General features: G+C 41.4%; 1 protein-coding gene across 1 annotated transcript; it reads left to right on the top strand.

Moving 5' to 3' along the window:
- Nucleotides 1-4,697: 4,697 nt before the first annotated feature.
- Nucleotides 4,698-12,249, top strand: TIPRL (TOR signaling pathway regulator). Its single transcript, XM_006735654.3, has 3 exons — nt 4,698-4,937; nt 11,135-11,314; nt 12,001-12,249. Exons 1-3 carry the CDS (start codon nt 4,834-4,836, stop codon nt 12,161-12,163), a joined length of 447 nt encoding a protein of 148 aa, XP_006735717.3. The 5' UTR covers nt 4,698-4,833; the 3' UTR covers nt 12,164-12,249.
- The last annotated feature ends 903 nt before the right edge of the window (nt 12,250-13,152 follow it).

Here is a 13,152-nt window from a genome sequence, read left to right on the forward strand (position 1 = left end):
CATTCACTGTCAGTGCATCCAGAGGACAAAATGCAAAATCAAATCCAGAACTTGAAAACAGCAAACAAATCGCAGTATTTTGCTAATTTATATTTGAAAATTTCCAGAAAGCAAGTGTGGGAATTTTTTTTAAAGACTTTATTTATTTGAGAGAGAGAGAGCATGAGCCGGGGGGCGGGGTGGGGAGAAAGGAGGGGTAGAGGGGGAGGAAAAAGCAGACTTCCTGATGGATGCAGGGGCTCGATCCCAGGACCCTGGGATCATGACCTGAGCCAAGGGCAGACAGTTAACTGAATGAGCCACCCAGGCACCAAGTGTGGGAATTTTTATTTCCACACTGAGGATGCTGGCCCAGCAAAAGAGGAATGTAATTTTGGAGGGAGCTGAATGCATTGATATTTGGATTCGATGTGCTGGTGTGAACAGCTGGGACTTGTTTGTTTAGTAGGCTCACCGAAACCTGATCTCAACCATGACCCTTGATGCCAGAAGTAGAGATATAGATTTTCTTTGGCTTAATGTAGAAGTAATGCAAAGACATAGGGAGATAAGAATGTTGGAATGGATTTCTCTCATGTAACCTGCTCATCCACCTCCTAATTATGTCCCCTGAGAGGACTAGAGTACCTGCCCTTTACCAAGAAATACACTGATGAAAGGGGCACCACCATCCTTGAAAGGTGCTTCATTGGCTGATTTCTGCAATGCAGGGATGGAGATGGGAGACGTTCCATTAGAATCGACTCAGTGATTTCCATGGGGATGTAGTGATGTCCAAGATGCAAAAGCCAAATAGGAGTACTTAGCTGACCAGAGGCCATGTGAGTATGATAACTATAATAGGCAGCAAGGACAGAGCGAGCATCAGAATGGGTTGACCCACAGAGATCTTGGGTAGGGGCAACTGATGTTGAGTCCCTAGGCTAGAAATAGATGAACAATACATTAAGGTTGTACTTGATCTGTGCTACCAACACAACCCTGAGTATAACAAAAAAACAAAAATGAAAACAAAACTTGGATTGTATCACCATGAAAGCCATAGCCCCTCCTTAATTTCCAGATCTGAGTCAGTGCACAGATCCTGAACCCCTTAAATGAAGGGAAAGCTGGGTAGCCTTGTGGATGGGCAACTTGGCCAAATTCTTTGCAGTTTTTTTTTTTTTTTTAAGTAGTCTCCACGCCCAACATGGAGTCCAACACAGGGTTTGAACTCATGACCCAAGATCAAGACCTGAGCTGAGATGGAGAGTCAGATGCTTAACCAGCTAAGCCACCCAGGCACCCCTCTTTGCTGTTCTGTATGCTATTCTGCAGTGCAGAAAGGAATCACTCTGAGATGGAAGAGACAGTTAAACCAAATTACAACTGATGCAGTATACAGATTTGAACAATATTGATTTTCTTTAATGACCACGATCATTCTTTCAGAAATGCCCCCACATTGCATAGATTCTAGCATTCCGTGCCTATGTGCATCATATAGGCTTTCACATGTGGAGGAACAAAGGGAGTCAGACTTTGTTGCCACAGGCTCTTCCTCAGAAAATTATTCTTCTCTCTTTTTATATGACCATGTCTTTTCTCTTGGTGATCCCTGTCTTTCAACAGGTCAGTTGACAGGTATCCTGATTATGGTGTTGTGATCTCCAGGCCACAGATTGGATGTTTCTCCCCTTACATTCAATCAGTCACCTAGTCCTCTCCCATATATCTGTCCTCTTCTCTCTCACCCTCTACTACTGCCTTCAACTAGGCCAATGGTCCACAAAGTCATTTGATCACTTGCCATTAATATCTGTAAAAAATCAAGCATGCATCCCAATATTTGTTTGCAAATAAAGTGCATATGAATATGTGATACACTATGTACATTAGGGAACATGCACAAAAATAGAACTAAAAAAGATGAAATAAATATAAATAGAAGTATTAATATTTTCTTCCTTCCCTCCAGTGCATTTTGCAGTATGGTGATATGGATGTGTATCTCACTTCGAAGACACAAGTTTAAGCCATCATGTTCTCTCACTGAAGCAGTGGCCACTAATTACTCTGAAAAAAGTCCCAAGTTCTTTAGCATGACATCATCAAGTTCCTTCTTGATTCGCCCCAAGCCTACATTTCTCGACTCATCTCCTAGACGCTCCCAGTAATGGGCTCTTTTGATCATTCCATCTATACCGGTCTGCTCTCTATCCCCAAAGACACACACACACACACACTCACTCACTCACTCAAGCACACATGTAACCCTTTCCACCTAAGTTGCTCAACGTTCTGCACAGAATTTATCCCTGTCTTAAGTCATAAATTTATTTGTTTTTTTACCTGTCTTCTTTATAGAGTGAGCTCTGAGATGACAGGGATCTTATCTTGCCTGTTTTATTCCCTGTTGTGTCCTCATATCTAAAGCAGATTCTGGCACCACAGTGGGTGCCCCCCAAAACCGGTGTAATGAAAATGAGCAAATTTCTTTTTTTAAAAGATTTTATTTATTTATTTGACAGAGAGAGACACAGTGAGAGAGGGAACACAAGCAGGGGGAGTGGGGGAGGGAGAAACAGGCTTTCCCGCAGAGCAGAGAGCCTGATGTGGGGCTCGATCCCAGGACCCTGGGATCATGACCTGAGCCAAAGGCAGATGCTTAACGACTGAGCCACCCAGGCGCCCTGAGCAAACTTCTATAATAACCAGTTGGTTGTTCTCAGAATTGAATCTTTTTTTTAAATTTTTTTTAAAAATATTTATTTATTTATTTGTCAGAGAGAGAGAGAGAGAGGGTGCGTGCACAAGCAGGGAGAGTGGCAGGCAGAGGGAGAAGCAGGCTCCCTGCTGAGCAAGGAGCCCCATGCAAGACTCAGTTCCAGGACCCTGGGATCATGACCTGAGTCCAAGGCAGACGCTTAACCGACTGGGCCACCCAGGCGTCCCTAAAAACTGAATCTTGACAAACTTGTACAGTAGATGGTTTGATTGGGTGGTGCAAACATCCTTTGTCCAATCTGTTGAAAAATCAAGTTCCCACGTATTACTTCTTCTCAAGAACCAGCTTTATAAAGCAGATAGTTGTTGCATGATAGTACTTGAATGGGCACAGACAATACCCAGTTAATGCCTAAATATCTCTCTTTCTAATGTGTGAGTGCTTTAAATTGTACCTTTAAAGATTTATTTCTTTGTACCCTCAAATAATTTTAGTTTTAAAGTTTCTAATAAGGTGCTGAATTGGAGACCCTAGAGATAAAGGGCTTAATTGTTAGATTTTAAACTTAAGTAGAAATATCCTTCTAATAGGAAGTCTTCATTGTAGCCTGCCTAGGAAAATTTGGGAAGGAGACAAATGTTTTGAAAGGGTAGGTGGGAAAGCACTGACTCAGGTCTGGATAGTGTGGCCTGGTACTTCTCTATCAAGACCAGCTCATAGAAAATGATATAATAAAATCATTTAGACTAAATTGTAAATGATTGATTAAGCGAATCAGTGGCCCATTGCCCTACTTGAAGCAATTGAAATTTTAGATGAAACTGGATAGATAGATAACGTACATTTTGAGGGGAAAGGGGTCTGGCCTTGTATCACTGAAATCATGTCTCAGAACTCCATTGTCAACCTCCATTACAAGATAGGGTGAGAATACTATTTTGTTATAAAACAAATGCTTGGCAAACCGCAGGTGCTCACATTTGATATTCATTTGGATGAATGAGTGGACACTGAAGTTGACTTAAATCAACTTAAATCTTCTCAGAGGAAGAAGTTAAGTAAATCCAGGGTTCAGGAAAAGTCTTTTGAAGATGTATCCGTTCAAGGCATATCATTCCTTGGCTAGGGTGAGGCAGGGAGGCTGGAGAATCTATACTTTCCAAAGGTGCCAGGTTGGGTCTGAAAAAGGATACGTCTGAATATGCTTATTAGGTTTAAGAGATAGAACAGCAAGGATAAGGGCTTAGAAGTAGGGCTGAGTGCACGTGGATAGGGCTGAAAGGGAGCTTCTGGAAATGAGGCCAGAAAGACAGATTTGGGAGATGTCCTTACATCAAGCCATGTCATTTTGAGGCAACTGAAGCCAAAATCATTAGTTAAGAGGTTTGCCGAAGGATGCCCAAAACAGCACTGCAAAAATGGATTTAATACCAGTTTCTCCAGTGTTGCTTCCACTATTCCAGGGGCCTAGATTAGGAAAGTCTTGAACTGTCCGAAGTCTGAAATTTTTGATAGGAGTCTGTCTTAGTCAACAGTAGTTAGATGTCCACTTCTGAATCATGTAACACTCGGTGCTGGACCTCCTAAATTCTAAGGGATTTCTGTTTTTTGGCCTCGACAGAAAAATATAGGACATTTCCTCTGCACACTGATTCGTCAACATGCGACGTAATGACACTGCTTTGCGAGCTCTCTAAAGATCCTGCCGAATTCGCCTTCTCCATCACTAGAGTTCTGTAAAACACCCCCAGATGACGTCATCCAAAGAGTCCAGCGGGAGGGGCGGTACGTCCCTGGCCACACCCCCTGCGGCAGAAGCCCCGCCCCTCAGTTGTCTCTCCCCTTTTCTGTTTTCCGGTGCATCGTGACGTAAGACGTAGGTCACGCAACATTAGCAACTGGTCCCGGAAGCAAAAGTCGAAGGGGCGGAGAATGAGGAAAGGAGGGCCCGCGTTCGGGTCGGCCGGCAGGGGGCGGGGCGGGGAGGAGCCGGGCATGGTAACGGCTCGGAAGCCGAGGGGGCTGGGCCGGACGAAGGCGGAGGAACCGGTGTCTGCCGCTGCCACTGCAGCTGCCGCCGCTGCTCCAGCGTGTTCCGTGAGGCCCGCGCCGGTGCCGCCTCGGCCATGATGATCCACGGCTTCCAGAGCAGCCACCAGGACTTCTCCTTCGGGCCCTGGAAGCTGACGGCGTCCAAGACCCACATCATGAAGTCCGCGGATGTGGAGAAGTGAGGCTCCGGCACTCGGGGCGCGGGCCGGGGAGCTGGGCCTGGGCGGGAGGCAGGGCGAGCGGCGCGCAGCCCCAACCCTCGCCAGGGCGGAGGCTCCGTGCGTGAGGACGGGACCCTTGAAATAGATCGCCACCTCCTGTCCTTCGGTGGGGGTTCGCCCTGACCTGCGTCCGTGCAACTGTCACTCCGCCCGGGTTTGAGCAGAGCATGACTGTGCTGGTGGACTTCGCCCTCGCCCTAGGTCTCTACCTGCCCCAGCATGAGACACCTTTAGACCGTTTTTTTTTCCTGGGTGGCTGTGACCTGTTTTCTTGGGGGTTCGTAGGGGGGATGATACATGGGCTTGGTTTTTAGCATGTCGGGTGCTGTGCCAGGCGCTTGAGATATGGAAGATGAAAGAGCCTCTGCTTCCAGGAATTCAGTCTTATGAGAGAGACAGGCCATGTAATACCGTGTGAATATCTGATAGAGATGTATACGCGGGGTTATCTGAGATCTTTGAGAGGGACAGGGCGTCCGGGAAATTCGGATGCCTGGGTGAATCTTGATAAAGTCGGTTGGATGGACTGGGGATGGGCGCATGTGTAAAACCAGGAGGCCAGGCATGGTACGAGCTGTGAGGCGTTTGTGATGCCTGAGCTGAATCTGAACAGAGTTTGGGGGTGTCACGGGACACGTGTAAAGCCGGGAGGCCAGGGAGAGTGCGAGCCTGGATTTGTTTGAAGAACCATTTCTGTGTGATTGCAGCATGATGTACCAAAGGGGGAGTAGTGGGAAATGGGAGTTAGGCCCCAGGGGAGTGGAGATGCTGAGAGAATTTGTATGACAGGCTAAGGAATTTGTATTTCACGTGACTACCACCGGTGTAATTTTGTACAAAGGAGTGACATTGTCAGATGCACACTCTGAAAGATTTCTTTGAAGGCAATGTGGAGGAGGGATTGGGGGGCTGCAGGACTGGGTAAGGAGACTAGTTAGAAGGGGAGTACCTGGATTTGATGGCCAATTGACAGGAGGAGGGAGGAAGAAGGAGCAATCTATACTGAAGACAAGATTTCTGGCTTGGGCTATTGCATGGGAAGCTTTGTCCCTGAACAAGGTAGAAACAGGAGGAGGAACAGATTAGGGCAGTTGTTGGATAGAGGAACAGCTTAGATTGTTGAAATATGAGTTGTGTTGCGGGTCATAAGTGGAGATGTAATAAGCATTTATCTTGGAACTCAAAAAACGTGACTGTCCAGGGGTTCAGGTTTGGGAATCATCAGCTTCTGGTTGATACCTGGAGCCTTGGGAGTGAACTAAGATCTTACAGAAGTCATCCAGAAGAAAAGGAAAAGGTTATGGGATAGTACCCTAGGGCACACTGGTATTTTAAGATTTAGGCCGAGGGAAGTGACCAGGGAAGAGAGTCATGAAGGAATGGTTAGCAGCGTAGATTAGTGACTAATTATTTTACATATATAACTGGAATATTTTGTAGGACCACCAGATTTCTCCAGATATATTGGGGCAAATTCGGAGAATCACATCTTATATTATTTCATATGCATTATTCAGTAAAGTAGTTAAAATTTATTTAATTGGATGGATTTTTTTCTTATTTGTTTTTTAAAGATTTTATTTATTAATTTGACAGAGAGAGAGAGAGAGACATAGTAAGAGAGGGAACACAAGCCAGGGGAGTGGGAGAGGCAGAAGCAGGACCCTGTGGAGCAGGGAGCCCGATGTGGGGCTTGATCCCAGTACCTGGGATCATGACCCAAGCCGGAGGCAGATGCTTAACGACTGAGCCACCCAGGCGCCCCTAATTGGATGTTTTTTATGGAATATTTATTCCAATACACTTAATCTTCATCTTATTAAATCTTTTAAGTATTTAATATTTTCTTTTTTCAAATTTTGTTTTATTACAGTAGGAACACTTAACATGAGATCTATGTTCTTAATTTTTTTTTTATTGGAAGTTTGTACTTTTTTTCTTGGAAGTATGTGTGTATATATATCTATATCTGTCTTTATCCATTCATCTTTCAATGGATACCTAGATTGCTTTCATATCTCAGCTATTGTAAATAATGCTGTAGTGAACATAGGGGTACGTATATTTTTTCAAATTAGTGTTTTTGTTTGGTTCAAATAAATACCCAGAAGTAGAATTGCTGGATTGTATGGTAGTTCTGTTTTTAATTTTGGGGGGAACCTTCTTATTCTTTTCCATAGTGGCTGCACCATTTTGCATTCTCACCAACAGTGTAGGAGGGTACCCTTTTCTCTACATCCTCTCCAACGCTTGTAATTTTTTTTTCTTTTTAGTAATAGCCATTCTCACAGGTGTGAGGTGATATCTCATTGTGGTTTTGATTTGCATTTCCCTGATGATTAGTAATGTTGAGCATCTTTTCATATGTTTCTGTGTCTTCTTTGGAGACATGTCTATTCAGCTGCTTTGCCCATTTCTAATTAGATTGGTTTTTTTATATTGAGTTGTGTGAGTTCTTTATGTATTTTGGACATTAATCCATTATCGGTTATATCATTTGCAAATATCTTCTCCTGTTCAGTAGATTGCCTTTTCACTTTATTGATGGTTACCTTCACTCTGCAAAAGCTTTTTAGTTTTATATAGTCCCATTTATTTATTTTTGTTTTTGTTACCTTTGCTTGAGGCGACAGATCCACAATATGTTGCCAAGACTGATGTTACGGAGCTTATTGCCTAATGTTTTCTTCTAGGAGTTTTATAGTTTCTGGTCTTACATTTAGATCTTTAATCTATTTTGAATTTATTTTTGTGTACAGTATAAGAAAATGTTTCAGTTTCCTTTTTTTGCATGTGATTTTCCAGTTTCCCCCAGCACCATTTATTGAAGAGACTTTTTTCCTCATTGTATATTGCCTCCTTTGTTGAAGATTAATGACCATGTAAGTGTGGGTTTAACAATTTATTTGTGAGAGAGAGAGAGAGAGAGAGAGAGAGGAAGATCACGTGAGTACACACTCGAGCGGGGGGAGGGGAAGAGGGAGAGAAAGAATCTCAAGCAGATTCCCTGCTGATTGCAGAGCCTCATGTGAGGCTCAGTCTCAAGACCCTGAGATCATGACCTGAGGCGAAATCAAGAGTCGGAAGCTTAACGAACTGAGCCACCCAGGTGCTCCATAAGTGTGGGTTTATTTCTGGACTTTCTATTCTGTTTCATTGATCAATGTGTATGTTTTTGTGTCAGCACCCTACTGTTTTGGTTACTATAGCTTTGTAGTATAGATTGAAATCAGGGAGCATGATATTCTAGCTTTGGTCTTCTTTCTCAAGATTGCTTTGGCTATTCAGGATCTTTTGTAGTTACCCTCTTAACAAATTTTTAAGTGTACGATACATTATTATTAACTATAGGTAGAATGTTGTACAGCAGATCTCTAGAGCTTATTCATCTTGCTTGACTGAAAATTTATGTCTGTTGATTAGTAATTTATTTTCCCCTCCCCCCAGCCTCTGGTAACCACCATTCCACTATTTGATTCTATAAATTTGACTATTTTATTTTATTATTATTTTTTAAAAGATTTTATTTATTTACTTATTTATTTATTTTACAGAGAGTGAGTGTGTTTGTGAGAGCAGGGGAAGGGGCAGAGGCAGAGGGAGAGAGAGAATCAATCTCAAGCAGACTCTGTGCTGAGTGCAGAGCCCAACTTGGGGCTTGATCTAACAACCCTGAGATCATGACCTGAGCGAAAATCAAGAGTCCGACATTCAACCGACTTAGCCACCCAGATACCCCCAAATTTGACTACTTTAGATGCCTCATATAAGTAGAATCATGTAGTATTTGTCTTTCTGTGACTGGTTTATTTTACTCAGCATAATGCCTGCAAGGTTCATCCATGTTGTTCCATATTGCAGACTTTCTTTCCTTTTTTTTAGGTTGTGTTGTATTCCATTGTATATGTAAACCCTATTTTCTTTATCCATGCATCTGTGGATGGACACTTAGGTTGTTTCCACATCTTGGCTATTGTGAGTAGAGTTGCAATGAACATAGGAGTGTTAATTTCTCTAGTACTTAATATTTTCTGTCTCCTAATAACTAAGAATAAATTTTACTTAAAATTGTGATGAAAAAATAACATTATTAGATATCATACTAAAGATGTGCAACTTGGCGCGCCTGGGTGGCTCAGTCATTAAGCGTCTGCCTTCGGCTCAGGTCATGATCGCAGGGTCCTGGGATCGAGCCCTCCATCAGGCTCCCCGCTCGGCGGGAAGCCTGCTTCTCCCTCTCTGACTCCCTCTCCTTGTGTTCCCTCTCTTGCTGTCTCTTTCTCTCTCTCTGTCAAATAAATAAAATCTTAAAAAAAAGGGCGCCTGGGTGGCTCAGTTGGTTAAGCGACTGCCTTTGGCTTAGGTCATGATCCTGGAGTCCCTGGATCAAGTCCCGCATCGGGCTCCCTGCTTGGCAGGGAGTCTGCTTCGCCCTCTGACCCTCCCCCCTCTCATGTGGTTTCTCTCTCTCTCAAATAAATAAATAAAATCTTAAAAATAAAATAAAATCTTTAAAAAAAATAAAGATGTGCAACTTAAAATGTTAGGTCAGTGATATGTGCATACATATATACACACAGATGTAATAAGTGTACGTGCCCATTTTTTTCTTACTATTGTAATCATAATCATTTTTCCTATATTTTCTCTTTAAACATTTTTGATGATTCTATAATATTTCATTGTATGGATAGACTGTAGTATACATGACCATTTATTTCTTTATGATTGGACATTCTGAGTATTTCTTTTTTACTATTATAAATAAGATGGTTATGAGTATTAATGTGTATAGCTCTTTTCTGCATTGGAGATTCTTTCTTTATTATAGATTTCCCAAAAGTGATATTTTGAGTCAGGATATAAATTTGATTAAATTCCTTGTACTTTTTGCTTAATTGGTGCCCCGGGGGATACGATGTGTATTAACACAGTCCTTCCAGAAATCCATGTAAGCAAGTGCTGGTTTCCCTCATCAGTGTTGGTGCTTTTGCTTTCTTTATTACCACCTTTTAAAACTTGTGACAAGTTGAGAAATATATTGGAAAGGTTGTTTTCCTATAAGAAACAGACTCTTTAAGTGCTGTCTTTTCTTCATAACTATAATTAATGTAATTGTGTAAGAACAAAAAGTCTACCAGAAACATGAAGTTTATGGAAACATGAGACTATGGTACATTAGGTCTTCTCCTAGGATTAGAACCCATATTTATTCTTTTTTTTTTTTAAAGATTTAATTTATTTATTTGAGAGCGAGATAGCGAGAGAGAGCATGAGCAGGGGATGGGGAGACAGAGGGAGAGGGAGAAGCAGACTCCCCATCGAGCAGGGAGCCCGACATGGGGCTCGATCCCAGGACCCTGGGACCATGACCTGAGCCGAAGGCAGACGCTCAACGACTGAGCCACCCAGGCGCCCCACCCATATTTATTCTTGATGGTGGTAGGCCTTTTGTGATCCAGGAATGAAATAGATGTTTCTTTCTTTTTTTTTTTAAAGATTTTATTTATTTATTTGACAGAGAGAGGCACAGCGAGAGAGGGAACACAAGCAGGGGGAGTGGGAGAGGAAGAAGCAGGCTTCCCGCCGAGCAGGGAGCCCGATGCGGGGCTCGATCCCAGGACCCTGAGATCATGACCTGAGCCGAAGGCAGACGCTTAACGACTGAGCCACCCAGGCACCCCTGAAACAGATGTTTCTAATAAGAATCAGTATTTTTTCCATTGTTTAGTTTGTTCATGCAGGGTTTTTTCGCTTATTTGCTTTTAATATATATGCAAGATTTGATTGCTATGTCTGATTAGAAATAGATCTAAAGCAATAGGAAAGAAGGTAATTGTGGTCTTATGATATGCATAGGTCCTATGTTGACTTTATGTAACAATATATTTTTTAGTATAGTATTATTTTCCCTTACCTAACAATAATAGCTGTGTAGTTGTTCAAAAAATCCAGAAGTCTTAAGAAAGAAAATCGAAAAGAAAGCCTTCTGATCTGCTAAAGTAGCTATCGTAGAGCACCTGCATTAAAGTCCTGTGCTTTCCTTGTGGTCCCTTAGAACTTCACTCAGAGCACATTTAAACTTTTGCCTCTATTGCCCGCTTTATAATTATAACCCTATTGGAACTATTGCCTGACTTTTGGTTATGCATAGGTTAGCCGATGAATTACATATGCCATCTCTCCCTGAAATGATGTTTGGAGACAACGTTTTAAGAATCCAGCATGGCTCTGGCTTTGGGATTGAGTTCAATGCTACAGATGCATTAAGATGTGTTAACAACTATCAAGGAATGCTTAAAGTAGCCTGTGCTGAAGAGTGGCAGGAAAGCAGGTGAGAATCTGGGCAGTTACAGGTTAAATGAAAAAGAAGAGTTGAAAGAAATCTTCAGTCATGATATGTGTATTTTATTTGAGTGAAAGGCAAGTATTATTACACTTGATAGTTGGATCATTCTCGGATTCATTTTTCTCATCCATAAAATGGAGATTAGTTACTCCACCTCTTGAATTGAATTCACTTGAATTACAGTTGAGCTGAGCTATGTAAGGTTTACATTTTTGAGCTTTCAGTGTTCTTTAGTGAAGAGGGAGTATACTCTGTACTTTTATTGTTCCTGTTTTTGAAGAAAAATGGTTACTTGTAATTTGCATTGTAAATGTGAGGAGCATTGAAATAGAGAAAAATGTATTTTCTTTGATAATCAAATCAGCAATTATTTACTTTGTGCCTATTATGTACTAGGTACCTTGGAGGAAAGAAAGAAGTACAAGCCTTTAAACCATGTCCTTAGGCAGTATACAGACTAATTGGAAAGACTCTATCAGCATATGACAAGTTTAATAACAATAAATATGCAGAAAAACCAAGAAAGATCTTATATTAGTGAATTATAACAAGTATATGTATTTATTAGGATATTTGTATTATTTGTAGAATGTAATTTGGTGTGATATATGAATACAGATGATCTATATTCTGCATCATTAAATCTGATCCTTCTCATTTTGATATTTGAGGACGGAGGGTGAACACTCCAAAGAAGTTATTAAACCATATGATTGGACCTATACAACAGATTATAAGGGAACATTACTTGGAGAATCACTTAAGTTAAAGGTAAATCTTATTTTTTGCTTTTATGATAAAGTCATTAATGGTCTTGCACAGTCTCAGCATTAGAACTTTCTAATAATGGCTTATTTTTGCTACTACTTTCATCCCACTTACTTTCTATTGAGGGAAGCTTCAGAACCTAATGTGAAGGGATTTTCCTTCTTGATTATAAATAGAAAATAAGAAGGCCATAGGGGAACAATTTTTATTCTCAAAAGTTTGTTTAGTAGCAATAGCAAACTGCCTTAATGTTATCATTATCACTCTCAAGAAGCATTAAAATGTGTATCTGCCCTTAGTGTAATGAATTAGGTGATTTAGACAGAACCTGCCAGTTAGTAGCTTACAGTTTTACGGGTGAACAGGCAGGTGGGCAGATAGGACTTTCGGTCAGACAGTTTAGGTTTTTGTCCCGCTTGCTCTGTCTGTGAACCTGGTATGACTCTAGGCAAGTTACTTACTCTGAGTCTCAATTTTATTAGTAAACTGGGGAAACAGAAATAGTGACCTCAACATCAGAGGTTTGATATGAGCTAATTTGTGGGAAGGCTTTCGATAAATTCTAAAGCTCCATGTTAATAATGCATCTGTGTAAACCATGCTTAAGAAGAGATTCACTTCGTGGTGAATGATGCCGGGAAAGTGGAATTGGTAGGTGTCATATTGGGAACTTAGCTGCATTTTGACACCCTACAATTTGAAATGAAGAAAATTTGGCTTAGGCTGCATGTCTCTATCACATTCAATTACAGAGAACAAAATTATTTTAGTGTAAATAAAGTAATTATTGGAGACCCTCTATCATATGTTGGTGCCTGGGCGGAAATGTTAAGGAGATAGAGCTGTGTATGGACTCCTTGTCTCTGCAGAGATTTTTAGAGTCTTGGGAAGACAGAAGTTCATAGCAGGAACTCCATTCTCTTCATTTTCTTCCACTCCTATAATCCAAGCTTTAACTATTTTTCTCCGCTGCTTCCAAGACAAATACACATTTTTTGAGAGAACATGTATGCATTCATTCATTCATTCACTCTACTCACTCACACACTCATTCA

Source organism: Leptonychotes weddellii, chromosome 6 (assembly GCF_054177405.1).
Source record: "Leptonychotes weddellii isolate Sample4059 chromosome 6, ASM5417740v2, whole genome shotgun sequence".
NCBI classification, from domain to species: Eukaryota; Metazoa; Chordata; class Mammalia; order Carnivora; family Phocidae; genus Leptonychotes; species Leptonychotes weddellii.